This window comes from Nymphalis io, chromosome 9, assembly GCF_905147045.1.
Source record: "Nymphalis io chromosome 9, ilAglIoxx1.1, whole genome shotgun sequence".
In the NCBI taxonomy this organism is placed as follows: domain Eukaryota; kingdom Metazoa; phylum Arthropoda; class Insecta; order Lepidoptera; family Nymphalidae; genus Nymphalis; species Nymphalis io.
The window spans coordinates 3,909,678-3,929,224 of record NC_065896.1 but is presented as its reverse complement, the minus strand read 5'-3'; the positions used below and the strand labels follow the sequence as shown (position 1 = coordinate 3,929,224).

The 19,547-nt window shown below is 31.6% G+C and overlaps 1 protein-coding gene across 1 annotated transcript in view; it reads right to left on the bottom strand.

Annotated features, from left to right (window-relative positions):
* LOC126770793 (uncharacterized) overlaps positions 1-19,547 on the bottom strand; it is a 71,808-nt gene that overhangs the window by 11,730 nt on the left and 40,531 nt on the right. Inside the window, exons 3-6 of the mRNA XM_050490357.1 lie at positions 17,305-17,522; positions 10,308-10,446; positions 8,476-8,625; positions 7,444-7,587 (exon numbers count right to left, since the gene is read on the bottom strand). Coding sequence (XP_050346314.1) covers positions 7,444-7,587; positions 8,476-8,625; positions 10,308-10,446; positions 17,305-17,522 — 651 coding nt within the window. The remainder of the gene's footprint in view (positions 1-7,443; positions 7,588-8,475; positions 8,626-10,307; positions 10,447-17,304; positions 17,523-19,547) is intronic.

Genomic DNA, 19,547 nt, shown 5'->3' with positions numbered 1-19,547 from the left:
TCTCGTGCTTGACGGTGAAGGAAAACATCGTGAGGAAACCTGCATGTGTCTAATTTCATTGAAATTCTGCCACATGTGTATTCTACCAACCCGCATTGGAGCAGCGTGGTGGAATAAGCTCCAAACCTTCACCTTCTATTTAAGTATGCTTTTGATTATTTAAATTTTTACATGTAGATTAAACGTGAACGAAATCATGCAGATAAGAAATTCAACAGTTTATCTTTCATACTAATTTCAATAATTATTGAAACAAATAGAAACATACATTATTCAAGTACTTATTTTAAGAACTTTTAAAATATTAGAGAATGAAATTTATAGCTAAAATCGGTTCCCAATCTAGTTTAGAACTGACAAGTAACTCAGATCAAACATGAAATTATATATTACTAATGTCACGGACACATATCTACAAAACTAGCAGCTTTCTAATTTTATACGACCAAGCTCAGACGTGCTTAGTATTAGAGAAACATTAAAATAACTTTAATAATAAACTACTCCATCCGAGTTTTGCACCTCATAAATGAGCTGCGTAACAATGAATCAACCAAGGGAATTCCTCTTTCAAGTCCTTCCCTAAATTCAAAGTTGTAGGACAATAGAAAATCTTAGAATGAACTCGAATTATTCTGAGCCTCAACTCTATGAGTTGAGGCTCACGTCCTTCAACGCAACACGTCCTTCGCTATAATATAAAATCCCACTAATATTATAAACGTGAAAATTGTTTGTAAGGATGGTTAGATATTTGTTACTCTTTTACGCAAAACTGAATTGAATGAAATTTTGAATCTGATTTGAATTAAATTTGAAATAGCCTGTTACCCAGAATATAGGCTACTTCACACCTCCCCTCATACGCTCATACGCGGGCGTAGCCAAGAGCGGAAGCTAGTAAAAGATATCTGATATATTCTCTTATTTCGCTTTTATATAATAAAGTGACGCTTTATATTCTTACGGATAACATTGACCCTAAAATAAGATAAGTTCAATTCAGAAACTCGTTATAAATATGTCTGTACACGTCATAAATATAACTTTACAGGTAGTAGGGATTTGTGCAAGCTAGTCTGGGTAGGCACCATCCAATCATCAGATATTCTACCACAAAACAGCAGTACTTGATATTGTTGTGTTTCGGTTTGAAGGGTGAGTAGGCCAGTGTAATTACAGTCACAAGGGACATAACATCTTAGTTCCCAAGGTTAGTGGCGCATTGGTGATGTAGGCGATGGTTAACGTTTCTTACAATACCAATGTCTATGGGCTTTGGTGACCACTTATTATCAGGTGGCCCATATGCTCGTCCTCCTACCTATATTATAAAAAAAACTCCAAAATTTGTTATGAAAGATCTCACAAGATAATTGTAGTAGGGTGCTAATTAAAATTGCTTCAGAGGTCATAACCTTTAACACGATTTTCAAATTTGTAATCCATTATTACTACATAAAAAATTAGGATTAAATTATTAAACATTTCTAACATTTCTTACTTTAAAAATAAATAACATTACTATTGAAATTGTTTGAGTATTTTCTGGGATATATTGTAAAAGCATGAACTACTAAATATTTTTTTTTACTAAGTTTGTATATTTAGATAACAGATAGTTGTAGAGATAGGTCGCAGTTTATACTCTTTTTTATCATAATTATAAGTAATAGTATGTAAGTACGTCACAAATTAAAAAAAAACCTAAAGCTTAGGATCCTTTAATTTTTCAAAATTCAATATTGTTACGTGCTCATTTTTAAAATGTCAAAAGTTGATTTCTGTATTCTCTTATGATGAACACAATCTATTTACTGAGCAATGTATCTCTTGATAATAGATAACGCTTATATACGCCTAATTAATATAACATCAATAGAACGCTAGTGTTCTATCTGTAATGAGATGCCATTGTGCAGGCTCCGTCCTATACCGGATCATGGCTCGATCCAGAACGAAGGTTTTGCAGGCATTTCGAATTACTAACGGTTGGTTTGTCAAACTGAATCGTATCGTTAAATTGAGTCATTTGATGCGAATACGAGCCGTAATAGAACTTAGGGATTTGGTCTATAGTTTATGTAGATGTAATCAAAATATCACTCGGTAATAATAATTCGCTTTGTATACACTAAATTAAGTTTTTTAGTCTCGTAACGTTTCATCAAATATTCTCTCACAAAACAGCAGTACTTGGCATTGTTGTGTTCCAGTTTGAAGAGTGAGTGAGCAGTGTAATTACAGGCACAAGGGATATAACACCTTGGTTCCCGGGGTTGGTGGCGTATTGGCGATGTAAGCGATGGTTAACATTTCTTACGATGCCAATGTCTATGGACGCTGGTGAACACTTACTATCAGGTGGCCCATATGTTCGTAGGCCCACCTATTTTATTTAAAAAAAATAGTATTATTGTTCATTATTCTATTACGTAATCTAAGACTTATACTAGTTTAGCTATAGGAATAAGGAACATGTGCTTATTCCCAAGCATGGTGATGCGTTGAGGATCAAGATTAGTTCATATACCGGAAATCAGTCCTTCTAACTTTAAGGTACAAGACTAATATATAAACTTATACATACATAATAATGTATTTGTATATGTATTTTAATTTTTATTCCATGCATGTTTATTAGTCTATAAGTATGATACTGTCATAGATTTATGTAAATTTTTAGTAAGCCTAATACACGAAAATAATCTTGCCAATGTCTATAGACGATGGTGACCATCAGATGGCCAATCTGCCTACCTATATTAAAAATAAATATTTAACCTTGTGCTATAAATGATTCCTATATTTATTGAATTATTTTATAATAAAATTTAAATTGAATAAAGAAATGTATAATAAAATCACGTTTTTTTTTATCAAAATCGATTTAGTAATTTTTATTATTCGTCTTATTTCAATTTAGATATGTAGACAAATCCGTTTATTCACAAACATTAAGTATGAAAATGTTTTCAAAAACTAGAAAAATTAAACAATAAATAAATAAATGCCTGTATCGTTTAATCGTTGGAAAAGAATAACTAATTCGTTCCTTGTCAGATATTCTTGGTAAAAGTTAAAATCCGAACCAATGGTTATAAGAATCTACTTGGATAAAGTATATTTTGACTGTATTATCTAATATTATATATAATATTATATATGATGTTATATAATGTTATATATAATATTTTAAAATCTCAATAGCTTTAAAATTTGTATTGCATTCGATTTGACTTTGTAAATTTAATTTATTTCTTGTTTGTCTGATGAAATGCGCCGCAACTGTTTTCTATTACTCGCTCGAGTTGCTTCCGTCTATCCTCATTACTTACATGGAATGATATTTATTTCTGTCCGTATATATGCTTAGATATTGAAAGAGAATGCAATGACTTAGATTACTATGGTTGCTTGAAAGTTTGACCAAAGATTTTTCATTCGGCTTACCTTCACTATCGAGAGCTTGAGAATTAATTATAAACACAAATAAGGTATACGAAAATATAGTGGTATTTTTGTTAAATTTGGGCTTGTGATCTTTAGTTAAGGTCCATGTGTCCATGCCAATGGACTATCTCCTCTTTCTCTAGCAAGAAATAATTATTATGCTAAATAGAAGTTAAAAATAAAATCTATTAAGATTTTTGTTCTATATTTATTAAAATTTAATAAAACTATATTTAATAAAACTGATACCAGAAACTAAATAAATTTATATAGAATTTTCACTCATATTCAGTTCTTCATATTTTTAAGGTTTAAAGTAATATCATTTTTTATGATATTTACAGACAAAAGTATAATGACTTAAATTTAAAAAAAAACCTGCCCGATACGGTCAAATATAAATCCGAATTCCTAAATATTTTCGATTCACAAACAAATTTTCCAAACATCAATACTCCATGAACAAATGTTTGAGAACCAGGGAAAAACAAAATAATAAAAAAATAATAAAACACGACTAACTTTTTGAGTGATCGCTCTACTCTCGGTATGGAATATTGAAACAAAAAAAAAATACTTCTTCCATGTCATAACAAGAATGGATTGCTTTGTATAAATTATCTTTTAGTTAAAACAATAATTTATATAAAAATAATATTCACGAAGAAAACGTCAATTGGTTTTTGTACAGATTTATTGGATTCAAATTGAAGTTTTCATAACAATACAAACAAATGCAAGTTGATTTATTATTATTTCCAAATAACAAAACTACCTTGTTCATATTGTAGTGTCTAGCTAATATCGCTGCAGATCTACAGGTCCTTGGTTCGAACCTCGGCTGGGGGAATTAAAAAAATATTAGATTTTTCTATTAAGAAATTTTAATAGGTAGTCCGGAGTTTGTATGATTGCAGCGTGCATTCCTGTAACTTGAAAAGTAAAGCCATTGGTTGCGCTTGAAGTCTTTCCAGTAGTGTCGGATTTGCCTTTCATCGGATTATGAGAGCGAGGCAACAGGAAGAGCACTTGTATTATGCGCATACATATGCACTATAGTGCATATGTATGTGCGCATAATAATTTTTCTATCCAATAACACAAGAAATATGTCTATATCCAACAAAACAAGACACACAAGACATATGTCTTGTGTTGTTGGATAAAAAAATCTTGAAAAGGGCTTCATTTCCAAATTATGTCAATTAAACATTTTCATACATTTATATCTGCCCCGATTTAGCTCACATATAATTCTTTTTATTTCTACTATCCAAGAAAAACATATAACGTATACATATATATGTTTCAAACTTTCCTTGTACAAAAATCACGATGACCGTGCCAACGGATACCAGACGCAAAGGCACAGTTTGTCGACTATTCCCGGGTCGCATTTTCATTTCTATTTTATATTGCAAGGTTTTTTAAAAATTCTAGAAGCTTGTCGTGACGCATATGCAGATAGAAAATATTTTTTAAAATTTAATCTTCGCTCTTTGTTTCCATTACAAAGTCCATTTGAAAAATATACATTCGATATTGTTACGGTTTTAGATATTTAAAATATATCTACGATATTTTAAAAAAGAATTCTATCCATACTAATATATAAGCCTGAAGAGTTCGTTTGGTTGAACACGTTAATCTCAGGCACTACTATTTCGAATTAAATAATTCGTTTAGTGTTGGATAGCCCATTGATCGAGAAAGGTTATAAGATACATAGCATCACGCTACAACCAATAAGAGCAGAGCATCAATAAAAAATGTTGCAAATAGGAAAAAAAAATCCTTTTGAATGCTTCCATTGCTATCTACTAACTATCATATATTTACAGAATTGTTCTTCTTAAAAAGTTCTGAATAAAGGTAGCTTATCTGTTTATCTTTTTTCACTGTAACCTTTTTTATTAAAAATTCGTTCTAAAATAATGCATTATTTGCGTAGTCGTTTTAATAAACATGGTATTAATTCTTATGAAATATATCGAGATAAGATCATAGACAATTTTTAGTACTTTTATATAGTTTTACATATCTAACAGGTTGGTAGGTAGATAGTAAGTAGTTTGTAAAGATTGCTTGAGAATACTTATACTTAAGTATTTGCTTTCGGTTTCTAAATAACTTTGTAAGTTAACGTTTATAGGTTATGTAAGTATTTCGTTTCATCGTCACATAGATTTTCTACGCATTGTTTTGTTACATTTATACTTACTCGATTTTTTACCAAAATATCAGCCAAAATACCAAAATACCGGCATCATTTATTTTGTTTTTGATGTCATTACTACTTAAATAAAAAAGCGCTCGTGAGCAAATCGGGTAGGGCAAAGCGAGTATGTACCCGCTACATACATACGATAGTTCATTTTATTTTTTCAAGCATTTACAATAATATATTTACGTTTAAGATATATATATCAAATATAGTCCTAGGTGGACTATATTTGATATAACATCTACTGGTGCTGGGCGAACTAACCAAAATCTCTAAAATTTCTCGAGGATTTCGAATAGCATTATGTGATTTACTTTTCATCTGCATGCATCTTCCCACAACAGAACACATGCAGCTTTTGGATCTTTACATATTTACCTTTCAAAACCTATTTTGAACAGGTTACCGCAATTTATATAGATTTGAAACTGTAAATTATATACGACAAATTTATTTTATTTACCCGCTTTATCCAAAAGGCTTAGCCGCCCCTATTAGGGCTAAGGGGATTTTTGAAGAGCCTTTATTTTTTGACAATAAATAATTATGTAAAACAAAATTACACAATTGGGCTGTTTGTTCTGGGTTTGTTCGTTAACTCTCCTATAAAATAAAATACAATCTGTTAATATAATCAAACTAAAATTACAATTTTGAGACTTTCAATGTTAACATACCCTATTCAGGCCAACTGATTTATCCCTACTTTAGCTTTCAGTTTTAAAAGAATACAATTTCCTGTGAAGATTGAATTGTTGAAAGAATTGTTTGCAGTCACAATAAATAAAGCACAGGGACAGACATTAATGTATGTCGGAATAGATTTAAGGGAATGCTGTTTTTCTCATGGCCAATTATATGTTGCCCTATCTAGATTCGGGGGCGGCGAAAACCAATACATATAATACCACACGAAAATAAAGCTAAAAATGTTGTATATGCTGAAATACTATAAGTCTGCTCTTCGTGATTTCCTTAAGTTTTTTTTTATAGAACAGGAAGGTGGACGAGCATATGGGCCACCTGATGGTAAGTGGTCACCAAACGCCCTTAGACATTGGCATTGTAAGAAATGTTAACCATCGCTAACAGCCAATGCTCCACCAATTTGTTTTTTTTTTCCTTTTTTTGTCCTTTTTTCCTTTTTTATTTTATACGCGGGTAAACCGCGGACACAACTAGTCTTAAATATTCACCTTTAGTTTCGCGCTCATGAAAGTTAAATCATTAAATCTGAAATATAATTGGTCCATGGCAGCCGATGACGTAGTAAATCCGAATAATTATAATTTTAGAAGCTGGCCGACAATCTTGCGTTATTTACTTTTTATTTGGATTTCGGTTTTATTTTGCTATGAACGAAACTCAGAATGAATGAATCATCTCGTTACGATAGCTTTTCAAAAAATTCAATTGTAGTACTTCAAATATTGCATCACGTATGACGTTAAGAAAAGTAAACAATGAATAGGTTGCATTTATGTTTTTTTAAGTTTCCCAATTTATTTAACCTAATATATGTTACTAGAATATTCAAAGAATTAGTGCAATAGTATTATTTAAATTGCTAATTGCTATATTTGCAATCAACTTTTTCAATTAAAAAGACTTGTCCTCTAGTTAGTTATACTTCTCCTAGTCTAGTCCTGATACCAGATTGTATCTAAAACTGAAGTATCTAGAGTCGAATGAACTAACGTTCTAAATGAACAAAGTAAGCTATCAGAACTTATTCATTACTTTAAAGTTAACAAACTTTAACTTACCACAGGTGTATACAACTTTCAAGTAAGTCCGACTTCCTGTCCTGCAAGGTTTCCCGAACATTTTGCTGTCAGCAGACAGAACACACCGCCTTTTTCCATGACACTCTCTCATCGCTGTTTCCGTTGCGTAGGGCTCCAAGCATGCTATAAAATATACATATTTTTGAATTCAGTTCTTCAACAATGTTTACGACTGTAATAATAACTTTCATATTATTAATTTACGTATTTTTTTATAAAAAATGGTGGGGACCGCCCCATAGGCCACCTGACGGTAAGTAATTACCACCGCCCTTAGAAATAGGCGCTGTAAGAAATAATAACCTTTCCTTTCCATAGAACTTGCGCCACCAACCTTGGAAACTTAGATATTATGTCCCTTATACCTGTACCTGTAGTTACATTAATTTAATCACCCTTAAAACCGAAACAAAAAAATCTAAGTATCTAATCTGTTTGACGGTAGAATATCTGACGGGTAGTTGATTATTGGTTTACACAAAGTCCTACCACCAAATATCAGTAACATAATATATTTAAAAATCCCATGTCAGATAGAATTAAAAAAAACACATACATTTAATTAATATAGATGTAATTTAGTTTTTATGAGCAATTTTAAATCAACCCGTAAAATGTGCTGGTCTCTTCTTTCACGCTGCATCAATACTGCTTAGTATATATACGGAATAATTGATATTATACATCAAGCATTTGCCACTATTGTAAAAAAAGATAATAATTTTAATATAGTTTCCTAAGTTTACATTAATACATCTGTTATATATGTTATAGTAACTGTATATAGTAATGCAATATCCAATATACCGGAGTACAAATAAAATCAGCCTGAAATTATTCAACAAGATAAGAGAACCTTTTTCCTACCGCTATCGCTATAAGAATCCAAACATATTCCAGTACACAAACGTGTACGTACGATCCCAAAAAAGATCCGACGATACCACGACACGCAATTTTATCTGATGTTCTTTTATAGACAACGTTATAACTCTAGGGATCGGTACTCACTTTCTTCTTTCATTCCCCGCGGCTGTGGGCATTGTATTGAATCGTACTCGGTCCGCCCGTACTGCGCTGAATATATGGCTACTCTCGAGTGTGGGTTACAGCTTAAATGAAGCACGTCGTTCTCACAGCCCACTTTACTCCGGAATTCATCTGCCAAACGAAATGTTATCTTAAACCATTGTATCTAGTCTCAAATTCAATTACAAATACATTGTTATCTTAAAAGCTTTTAGCGACTTAGTCTTTTCTGTACGTTTCAACACTGTTTTAAAGAATTAAAACTCAGCACTCAACTATATTACTTTTATGTGATATCCATAATGAGATTTTAAATATGCAGACAGAATGTTATAAAAGCTATAAGATTGAACAAAGAAGTTGATTTTTATACGTTATATGTTTCATTGTTTGTAATTCTAAACACAAAGTAATTAACAGCCTGTAAGACCAAGGGTCTTAGAGCTTGGTGAAGGCCTCTTCTGAAAGACAAGGCTTAGAGTTTATTTTATCCATTTCATCATTCATTCATTTTATCTTTTTTTTTTTATAGAATAGGAAGGTGGACGAGCATATGGGCCACCTGATGGTAAGTGGTCACCAAACGCCCTTAGACATTGGCATTGTAAGAAATGTCAACCATCGCTTATAGCCAATGCGCCACCAACCTTGGGAACTAAGATTTTATGTCCCTTGTGCCTGTAATTACACTGGCTCAATCACCCTTCAAACCGGAACACAACAATATCAAGTATTGCTGTTTTGCGGTAGAATATCTGATGAGTGGGTGGTACCTACCCAGACGAGCTTGCACAAAGCCCTACCACCAGTAAAATTATCTGACACGATATGAAATACTCATGATGTTTTCTTTAATCGCCGAGAACGAAATTATTTATAATGAACTTTATGTATTGACTTTTTATTTCAACATATTTCGTTTTTAAGTCTGCCTTTTAAACTGAACCGAATTTTAATCATTTATTCAAAACATTTCAATTTACTTGATTGTTTTTTATTTTATGCCAAAATCGTATATAAATATTTAAGCTGCGGTCAAATAGAATGCATATAAAACCGATATAAGATGCTCAGTGTGCATGCGATACAAAAGAGGTCGTTCTAAAACAATATCAAATAAATTACATAATATAAAAATGCAAATAAAATCACCACAATCTCTTTGTGTTATCATTATGGTTACTCTTAGCTCTTTTAGACTTGCATAGAATTTTATTGGCAATTCCCAAAAGTGTTTCGACAAGAGCTGGAGGTAGAAATTCTATCACGGTGCAGTGAATACTGAATTGTTGAGATGGCATTTAGGTTAGATATTCATGTGGATTCTGTAGTTCGAATGATTCCTCTTTTCACGAAGAAAATAGTTTTGCATAATTTAAAGCGAACGTTAACATATAAAGATTATTTGCGCCAAGGAACCTGTGACCTGTTGGGAATTTTGCCAATCACGTCGATGCTGAACGGTGAACAGTTCTTGTTCAAAATGCCTTGATTTATTTTGTTATTTTTAGGTCATACGACGTTAGAACTAATAAGCTTCTTGGAATTATTAAATATTTTAATAGGATTCAGACTTTGTTGGTAAATATTATCATAACGTTCGCTTATTTGTTCAAAGTATTTAAATGTAAATAATTATAATCTATATATTGATAAAAATCTCTTCAGAGAGAAACATACATACAAACATACAGTTGCATGTAATTTATATTATGCACATTTTGAATAAGCGCGTCTTACAAAGTTCAGTCTTAAGTTTTAAAAGGTTTGCTAAAAATATTTTGATACATAAAAAAGAAATTATGATCACTTACATGGACGGCACTTGTAGGCTACTTCGACGAACCTTCGTGATCCTGGACATGGGTCTACTCCAAAGGCTTTAGGGCTGGTATGGAATTTACACTGTCGCTTCTTCTGGCACGCTTCCACCACTGTCTGCAACAATGAATACTATCCCATATAAGTTAGTATGCCGATCTTGTCATAGTTGAATTCCATTATTATTAAGGTTTTGTAGTAAATATTTATCTTAGCCCATCAATTTTGACACTATTAGAAGTACAGTTACCAAAATCTCATGTCCCCTGTGCCTGTTACTACACCAGCTCAGTCACTATTTAAACCGAAACGGAGCAGCTTAAGATAGAGGAAAGAAAAATTACGTGAGAGTTGTATTCATCCAAACAGGCCTGGTCAGAGTCCTTTTAAGTGTAATATTATGTAAAAATTAGTGTATTTAAATTTTTTATGTTAATAATTTTGAGCTAAAATATTATTTATATAAATCTGAAAATGTAAATATTTACACTTAGTATGAAGATAGAATATAATCTAAATAACTATTTAGTAATTATCATTAGGGTTTGCTGAACTTGTGTGTTTCTGTCATATGCAGGCAACTTACCAAATGACTAATGAGATTCTGTTAATCGTACTACCCTTGTGAAAGCGGTAGCTTATATACGCTTAATAGCTGAGATGGCCCAGTGGTAAGAACATGTGAATCTTAATCGATGATCGTGAGTTTAAGCCGGGGCAAGCACCACTGAATTATCATGTGCTTAATTTGTGATTATAATTCATCTCGTGCTTTACCGTGAAGGAAAACATCGTGAGGAAACCTGCATGTGTTTAATTTCACTGAAATTCTACCACATGTGTATTCCACCGACCTGCATTGGAGCAGCGTGGTGGAATAAGCTCCAAAACCTTCTCCTCAAAAAGGAGAGGAGGCCTTTAGCCCAGCAGTGGGACATTCACAGGCTGTTACTATATGTGATTATATTCCAGCGTATTATTTATTTATCTTAATAATAACTGTTATTGTGTGTTTGTTTCAGCATTGCAGTCGATAGACAAGTTGAATTTTAAATTTGGCACGAAATATACCAATACTCCTTAGTAAATTTAAAAAAAAAACTTGGATATAAACGGAAACCGACCAACGGTATTTAAAAAAGTATATTCGAAAACAATTTTGAAATTAATTTGCCACAATAAATTATAAGTGCTATTTATAGTTAAGATTTATTCATTAGGTATAGAAGTCTGTCTTATAAGAATTAAATCGATTTTTAATCTCGGCCGCATTGATTCATCTCTTTCCTGTCTTCCGCAGACTACGTGACATTGATGAAATAATCCGTGTTTTCTTAGCACGAGTAAAAGCAATTGAGCAAAGAATTGAATCGCATCGATAATCCACAATTTCTTTTAGAAGTTTTATGCACAATGATATGGTTGAATGGATATGATAAATGGATAGAACACTTGGATCTTAACTAAAGATAGCGGGTTACAATCCAGGTAACCACCACTAAGCTTTCATCTGGTTTACTTGAATTTAAAATTTGTTATTCAAAATGAAGAATGAAGCAGCGAGGTGAAATAAGCTCCAAGCTTGGAGAAAGTTGGGGCTTTGATAGAGGAGGACCTTTTCCAAGCAGTTTAATTAAGAAACTGATAACTTACCCATACGATTCGCTTAAGAGTTTTTTTTTATATAGAATAGAAGGCGGACGAGCATATAGGACCCTGATGTTAAGTGGTCACCAACGCCCATAGACATTGGCATTGTTAGAAATATTAACCATCGCTTACATCACCAATGCGACACCAACCTTGGGAACTAAGATGTTATGTCCCGTGAGCCTGTTATTGCACTGGCTCACTCACTCTTTAAAACGGAACACAACAATACCAAGTACTGCTGTTTTTCGGTAGAATATCAAATGAGTGGGTGGTACCTACCCAGACGAGCTTGCACAAAGCTCTACTACCAGTTCAGAATAGCGTAAATTTAAAGTAATTATTATTTTAAGTACATATAAAATAAGTATTCATGTTTTATTTTAGTTTACGCTTTAATGAGACTAGTGAAAAAAATAACTAAGGTGTGATTAAAGGTTTATGGTAAATATTTAGGCAATATTTGGTAGTAAGACAACAGAATCAACGAAGATTGATCCTTATGTTATTAAAAGAAGTACTTACATTGGTTTCTTACGACCCTGTGCTACATTTACCATATTATTGAAATAAGATAGCGGCATGTCTAAATTTATTAAGATCTATGATTTGGTTTTTATATTCACAGACAATATTATTATGTTTGAAGATTTCTTTGTCAATGATATCATTCCAACGAAGGGTATATTCAATATTATAAAAATAAAATATGATGTATTCTTTATTCAAATAACAGACACGTTTTTTTACAGATTAAGTATAATGTATATGTTATTTCTATAGGAATTAAAACTGTAAGTATTAATGGTAGTTGATTTATTTCTCTATTTTTCATAATCCTTAAAATGGTTTCTTTATCTTATCATAGGACATTATGTATATCTAATTGTAAAATGATCTCCTCCCGATTTCGGCCACGGCGGCATGTCTCAAGAGAGATTAGAAAACTGCGCATGGCATATATTATAGTGAACAAGTATGTGCGCGTAAATACAGGTGCACTCTCTATACCTCACCCGATGAGGCAGCAACCCGACACTACTGGAAAGAGTTCAGGTCAACTTCCAACTTCGAGACTCCGGGCTCCGAACAACATACTATTAACTATCAAGTCTATGTTTAAATCCGTCATAAAACAGTACCCTTTTTTAGTGAGAAACATATCGTATTAGATTTTGCGTAAAAAAAATACCTCCTAATATAACTTGTCGGTGCAAGTGCAAGTTATATTTGAATGAGATGGTACAACGTGTAAGTAATTGATAGATAGCAATACGCGTAACAAACGTCAGAGCGACAGTCAAAATGATAGCTGGCTGATTTAAGTTCGAAATTCGAATGACGCGGGAAACGAGCGATTCATCAAAAATGTCATTTTGTAAAATACGTTTCATATAGTTTTGGTTTTTTGTCGACTGTTATTTGGAAATTTAGTTTAAAAGTAAAATAAATTTTAAATTTTTGCGCGAAACGTGTAGTTTCAAGGTCCATGTTCAATTTAGAGAGCGACGTTATTACTTACTTAATATATAACGTTACTGATGCAAACGTTTCTGTCACAAGCTGCATATGTATTTTTATTTACCCAAACTTGGGGAGAGCACATAATATTTTACGACAGAAGCGTTTATTTAACACTTTAACATATTGGAATATTTAAACACGTCCCTTACAAAGCAAATATTTCATTATAAATTCAAACAAAATATAAATTAAAATGTCGAATACATTAAACTTGTATCAAAATTTTAAATAGTTATCAATTTAAAACATTCCATAAATTTTTCATTTCATATTACACTTGATAAAAATTTTAATCTAATACATACTATATCAAAATGTAAATATTTCATAGCTGGGCTTTTTGAAGTTTGGAGCTTATTCCGCCACGCTGCTTCAATGCGCTCCAATGCAAGTGGTTACACATGTGGCAGATTCATGTATTCATGCATTCTTACGATGTTTTCAATTTGGAAAATTCAGTGGCGCACATGGAAATTCACGTGTTATAACAACTGGGCAAAAATTATAAGCAGGCGTATTTTTTTTCTTAAATTAAATGACTGTGTAAATCAATCATAACGGTTGCATAGAACACATAAATAAATATTATATACATATATAATATTATATGCAAATTTACAATATAAAAATAATCCTCTGTTTTCAATCTATATAATTATAAATCTGTGTTCTTCTATTGACCAAATCAGTTCGGGTAAATTGTTATGAGGCCATGTTATTTCGCAATTATAATATAGTAAGAATACAAGTAGGTTTTTAGGTTAGATAAAAAAACATGCTACGCTTGTCCTAACAAAATAAAGTTACAATCTCAGCTGATATGTAAAAATACGGAAGTTATTCTGTATTTGTTTTGTCTATCTGTGCATTTCTTATACAGAAATTACGTGACGCGTACATTTTAAATGAACCTTAGTAAAGTAAGGCTGCGTATACTCTTATAGAATATCTACGATGGGAAAATAACTGAGATCGCCTGGGAGTCTATTCTATTATAAATTATTTTTTTAGATGACTGCTCAAAGAGCAGTGTTTTCAGGGAGAAGTGTATCAGATACTTGAATGTATATATGTTTGCGTGTGAATTTTTTTATTCCACCATAACTCTTAGTTACTAAAGCAGATTTTGATTTATGGGGTATCGTTACAATCTTTCATCATCCTAAGTGATACTAGCTATAAAATCATACAATTATTAATTCAGAATAGTTATGTTTTTAATTTTTTAAATAAAGCGGATGTGTATTTTTATTTTTATTATAGTAAAATATTTAAAAATAAATTAAACTATTATTTGTTATTGATAGAAAGAAAACACAACCACGAAAAATGTATTTTAAATAAAATGTATAATATTATGTTTTTATTAATAACAATAACAATTGTTCACTTCTTCTTAATATTAGTTACTTAAAAATGCCAAGACTTAAAATAAATATTAATATTTTGTTGAACAAATAAATAAATTTGTATAACGCGATATCTATCTAGCTTCTCTTGAAACGAAAACAGTTTTAGTTTTCTGTATTCCTTGTTTTTATTTTCGAGGTTTGTTGTACAGGTAAGTATATTTTTATTGTATTTTATTCTACGTAGAGTAAATAGGAGCGTAGTTGGCAAGCGTAGTGTTCTTTCTTTATTATATTCATCTATCATAAACTCCAACTACTATACCAATACCAACTCCTACTAGTTTTAATGACTGCACATTTAGTTGTGTTTATAGGAACACAATTATCAGTAAAAGAAAGATACTTTTTCTTAATTTATGGACTTTATTTTTTTATTACTTATTTAACATAATTATAGTAAATTTTTTTAAAGTAATTAAAAAAAACTTTTAAATAGCAAGTTTTGCTTTGATTTATGTACCCTGCTAGTACTTAGCAGGATTCAAAGTAAGTTTTACTTTAAATTAATTATAATTAAGAGCCTGCATCTCTTAGTTTTAATTAAATCTTACTTGCATTAAGGTATCAAGATTAATATGAAGTGGCCCAGTCGTGTAAGATTTGGGTTTATGCCTGGACAAGCATTACTAATTTTCACGTGTTTATCTCGTACTTGGTGAACGAGAGCATCGTTAGGAAACCTGCATATGTCGAAAGCATATCAACATATAAGACATGTTTAATTCAAAAAGGTTAGCCCAGCGGTGGGACATTAACAGACTGTTATTTTACGCGTAGAACTAATAATAAGATTTTGTGTAGTTCGGAATTCATCAAATAGATAAAAAGTTATAAAGCTTAATTTAGAAACACCACTTTACTTTATTTGAAAAATCCTTATAGTTTTTGTAAAGAAATAGTAATTTTGCTCTCAGTTATAATAAATATGAATAGAAATAGCTACTAAATAACAAATTTATTTTTAAAGCTAAGAACACATTGTTATACGTACGATTATTTCGAGAAGAGGAGGAAACCGTTTAAAACCATTAACAGTTAAAACGCTGACTTGCCACAAACCTTTAGTATTGTGGAACGTAAGAGAATGAGTCATAAAAGCCTAGCTAAAAAACGAACCAGCGCAGCGACATGCCAGAAACCGTTCAATTGACGGCTAAAAGCCTCATGAATGACCTACTTTAATAGTTGCTGACAAGCCAGCCGAAAATTACGAGTAATTTTTCGTTGCTTTAAAAGAATCCAGAATTTCTTCGAGATGCTTAAAGAAAATTTCGACGTGAAGTAAAATGCACGCAAATATCAAGTGAATAAATTCACTAACCATTTACGAGTGTTACGAGTGTATACACACGTAAACACACTGGCACACATATACATATTATTCGCTCATACTTCTGCAATTTAAAACTACAACTACAATTCATTCGGAAAATAAATTATCTCGTTAGAAATTATTGTTCAAATTATATACAAATGAGGTAAAAGCTTTCTAGCTTTCCTCCTTTGTATTTAATTGCAACAAGACATGCCAAGAAGTTGTTATAAATGCAAAATTTCTGTAAAGTAGGCTCCGAGAAAATAATTAACAATTTCCAACGAAACGCCGCTATAATGTTTAAATAAACATTATCCTTATTAATAAGCCTTGGTTTGGGAGCTTCGTTTAGACAAAGTTTAGTTGAAGCAAACTATATTAGCATAGTGTAAACATTCTGATACTTACTTAGCCACATACTATACATAATCTTATTGACACAAGAGCAAATTATTATTTTATCCCTGGTTATAACAATATCATTGTACAAGTTTTACTAGGTAATTGAGTCGAGTTTATAATCTTTGTGATAAAGAAAATAGCTGGATTATTATACATTTTATTGCAACGCTTTATTGTCAAATTACGGATGTATTTTAGTTAACGCTATATATTATAAATATAAGTATTTTCAAGCAAGTATAGGAAGATATATAGATTGATCCACAAAAACGCGTCCCACTCTTTTTTTGCAATCGATACAGTGCAATGTAACTATAGTGAGGCGCGTCTTTTGCTTTTCTTTGCTTAACTATATAGTTTTAGGTATTAATAACAATACGTTTTAAATTTATATATGGATAAAACCACTGTAAGTTTATTTAACACTCTTCACTAATTCTACCGTCAAACAAAACTACTAAGTATAGTTCTGTTTGAAGGGTTAGTGAACGAGTTTAACTACAGGCACAAGGGAAATAACATACTTAGTTTCCAAGGTTGGTGGATCATTGGCTATTCAAGGAATACTTAACAGCGCCAATGTCTATAAGGGATTTACCACATCCCATCATATGGATGGGCCATTTGCCAGTCCTGCCTATTTTATAAATATGTTTTTTATAAAAAAAAAATTGATTTCCTTCTCACCTGCAATGCACTAGGCCAGACACATGACGTGTCTCCAACAACTTCGACAGCAACCGGCTGATATTCCGTCAGCTCGGAAGAGCAGGATGTTTGAGAAGCAGAGGCCCCATACTGCGCCACTTGTATACTAATAGTGGTTCCCCTTGGACAAATGAGGGTCACCATTTCTTCGTCACAAGCGGCTTTTTGATGTGTTCGGAGTGTCCCAAGAAGCAATTCTGGGGACAATTGAATAAATATTGTAGTAATATAGATCATGAAAAGAAAACAAAATATTTTACCGACGTGAGACGAAACAATATGTGAATATGTGAAACGTATAAATATATGCTTATTAAAATAATTTATAATTGAATAAAACCAATAAATAAATATACAGTAAAATAAATAAAAAACATACGTTAATATAACAAATATATATTATTATAATTATATACAGCTTACAAGTATATTGCACATGCAACACAAAACAAGGATGCTGTAGAGAGTGGTGACGAAGCGTCATATCGTTTGCCTTCACGGCATAAGGTGCGCCAATAGATGTTTACCATCAAATATTCATAAAAAGAATAAATAGTCATGAATCATGAATAATAATAATGTTACTATAATAATACGATATATAAATGGGAACTATTTATTTAATAAGGCTTCTAGAAATGGTCCCTACTTAATAATAAACAGTGTTGTGGCTTTGACCTTGGATTCATATCTACAGAATTGTTAGGTTCGGGGTCAAATGTGTAAAGAGTAGAGCGTAATAAGCCTTTGCTCTGCGGTATAATGGCTAAATGGCCGAATAATAATAATAAGCTAGCAGCTGTATAGAAAGCTACTATGATGCTGTGTGGTGATTATACTTATGTTGAAGTTTCCTGTGCTTTTTTATGTTTATAAGTAAAATGCCTTTTTTATAGTATAGGTAGGCGGTCGAGCATATGGGCCACTTAATGGTAAGTGGTCACCAACGGTCATAGACATTGGCATTGTAAGAAATATTAACCATCGCTTACATCGCCAATGCGCCACCAACCTTGGGAACTAATATGTTATGTCCCTTGTGCCTGTACTTACACTGGCTCACTCTGATTGGTGGTACCTACTCAGACAAACTTGTACAATGCTCACCAGTAAATTATTTCTTGCCTGTGAAGATAAATATCTTAAGGAGACCTTAAATCCGCATTAAAACAGCGTAATGGTGAATAACTTCCAAACCTGAAGAGGAGATTTAGATATATTTTGTGAAAACAATTTTAAGTCATATAATATAAGTATATAATAATATAAGTAAGTAATGCATATAGTATAGTAATGCATATATAAGTAATGCATATAAGTATTTTTTTACGAAGTAATTACGGTTTATAAAAATCATCATATGTAAATTAATGATAATAATTAATTAGTATATTAGACAATGAGATTTTTTAATTGCCTTGACGAATTTGTAGAATTTTCTTCGAAAAAAAATTAAGAACCTTTATTATTATTGTTTTTATTATTATATTTATTGTTTTATTGTACTTTTTCTATGTATATTAAGAGTGTCATGTAATTATTTCATACTTTATTAAGTTATGTAAAGTATATGTTGTATCTTAAGATAATGTGCTGAGTATATGTTTGTTTTAGTTTGAATAAACAAAATACTTTTCAGATATCTTAAACACATAAAAATAAATGAGATAAATTTGATATAAAAAATCCTCTCATTGATCGTATTATTTGATAACACATATCTACTTGGTTTGGAATAAGCTCCAAACCTTCTTCTCAAAATGGTGAGGAGGCCTTAGCTCAGCAGTGGGACATTAACAGGCTGTTACTGTACTGTACCTATTTACTTATTAAATGAGTAAAACATTAAGTAACAGAGTGATAACAATTTAAACTATATCTATATCACGTCCATATCAATTCAATGATCCAGCACGTCACATATAAAAATAACAAATAGAATGTCAGCCTTATCTCAAAAGCGAACGTCGCCTTCGGTGTCATAATGTGACATTACAACGTTCGAACGTCCTAGTTACGCAAATATGCCCTTACCTGTGAAACAGGATTGTGCAAAGCCAATAGAAATTATGCAAATCTAGCATCGTGGTGCTAATCACGTCTGAGTGAAACAGATCACGTTCGACCATTCTGATTAACATGCTGAATTCAAGATAAACCTTATTGTAAATATTTACACTTTAATTGTTAATAGTTGGTACAACGTCTTCGAAATATTTTCG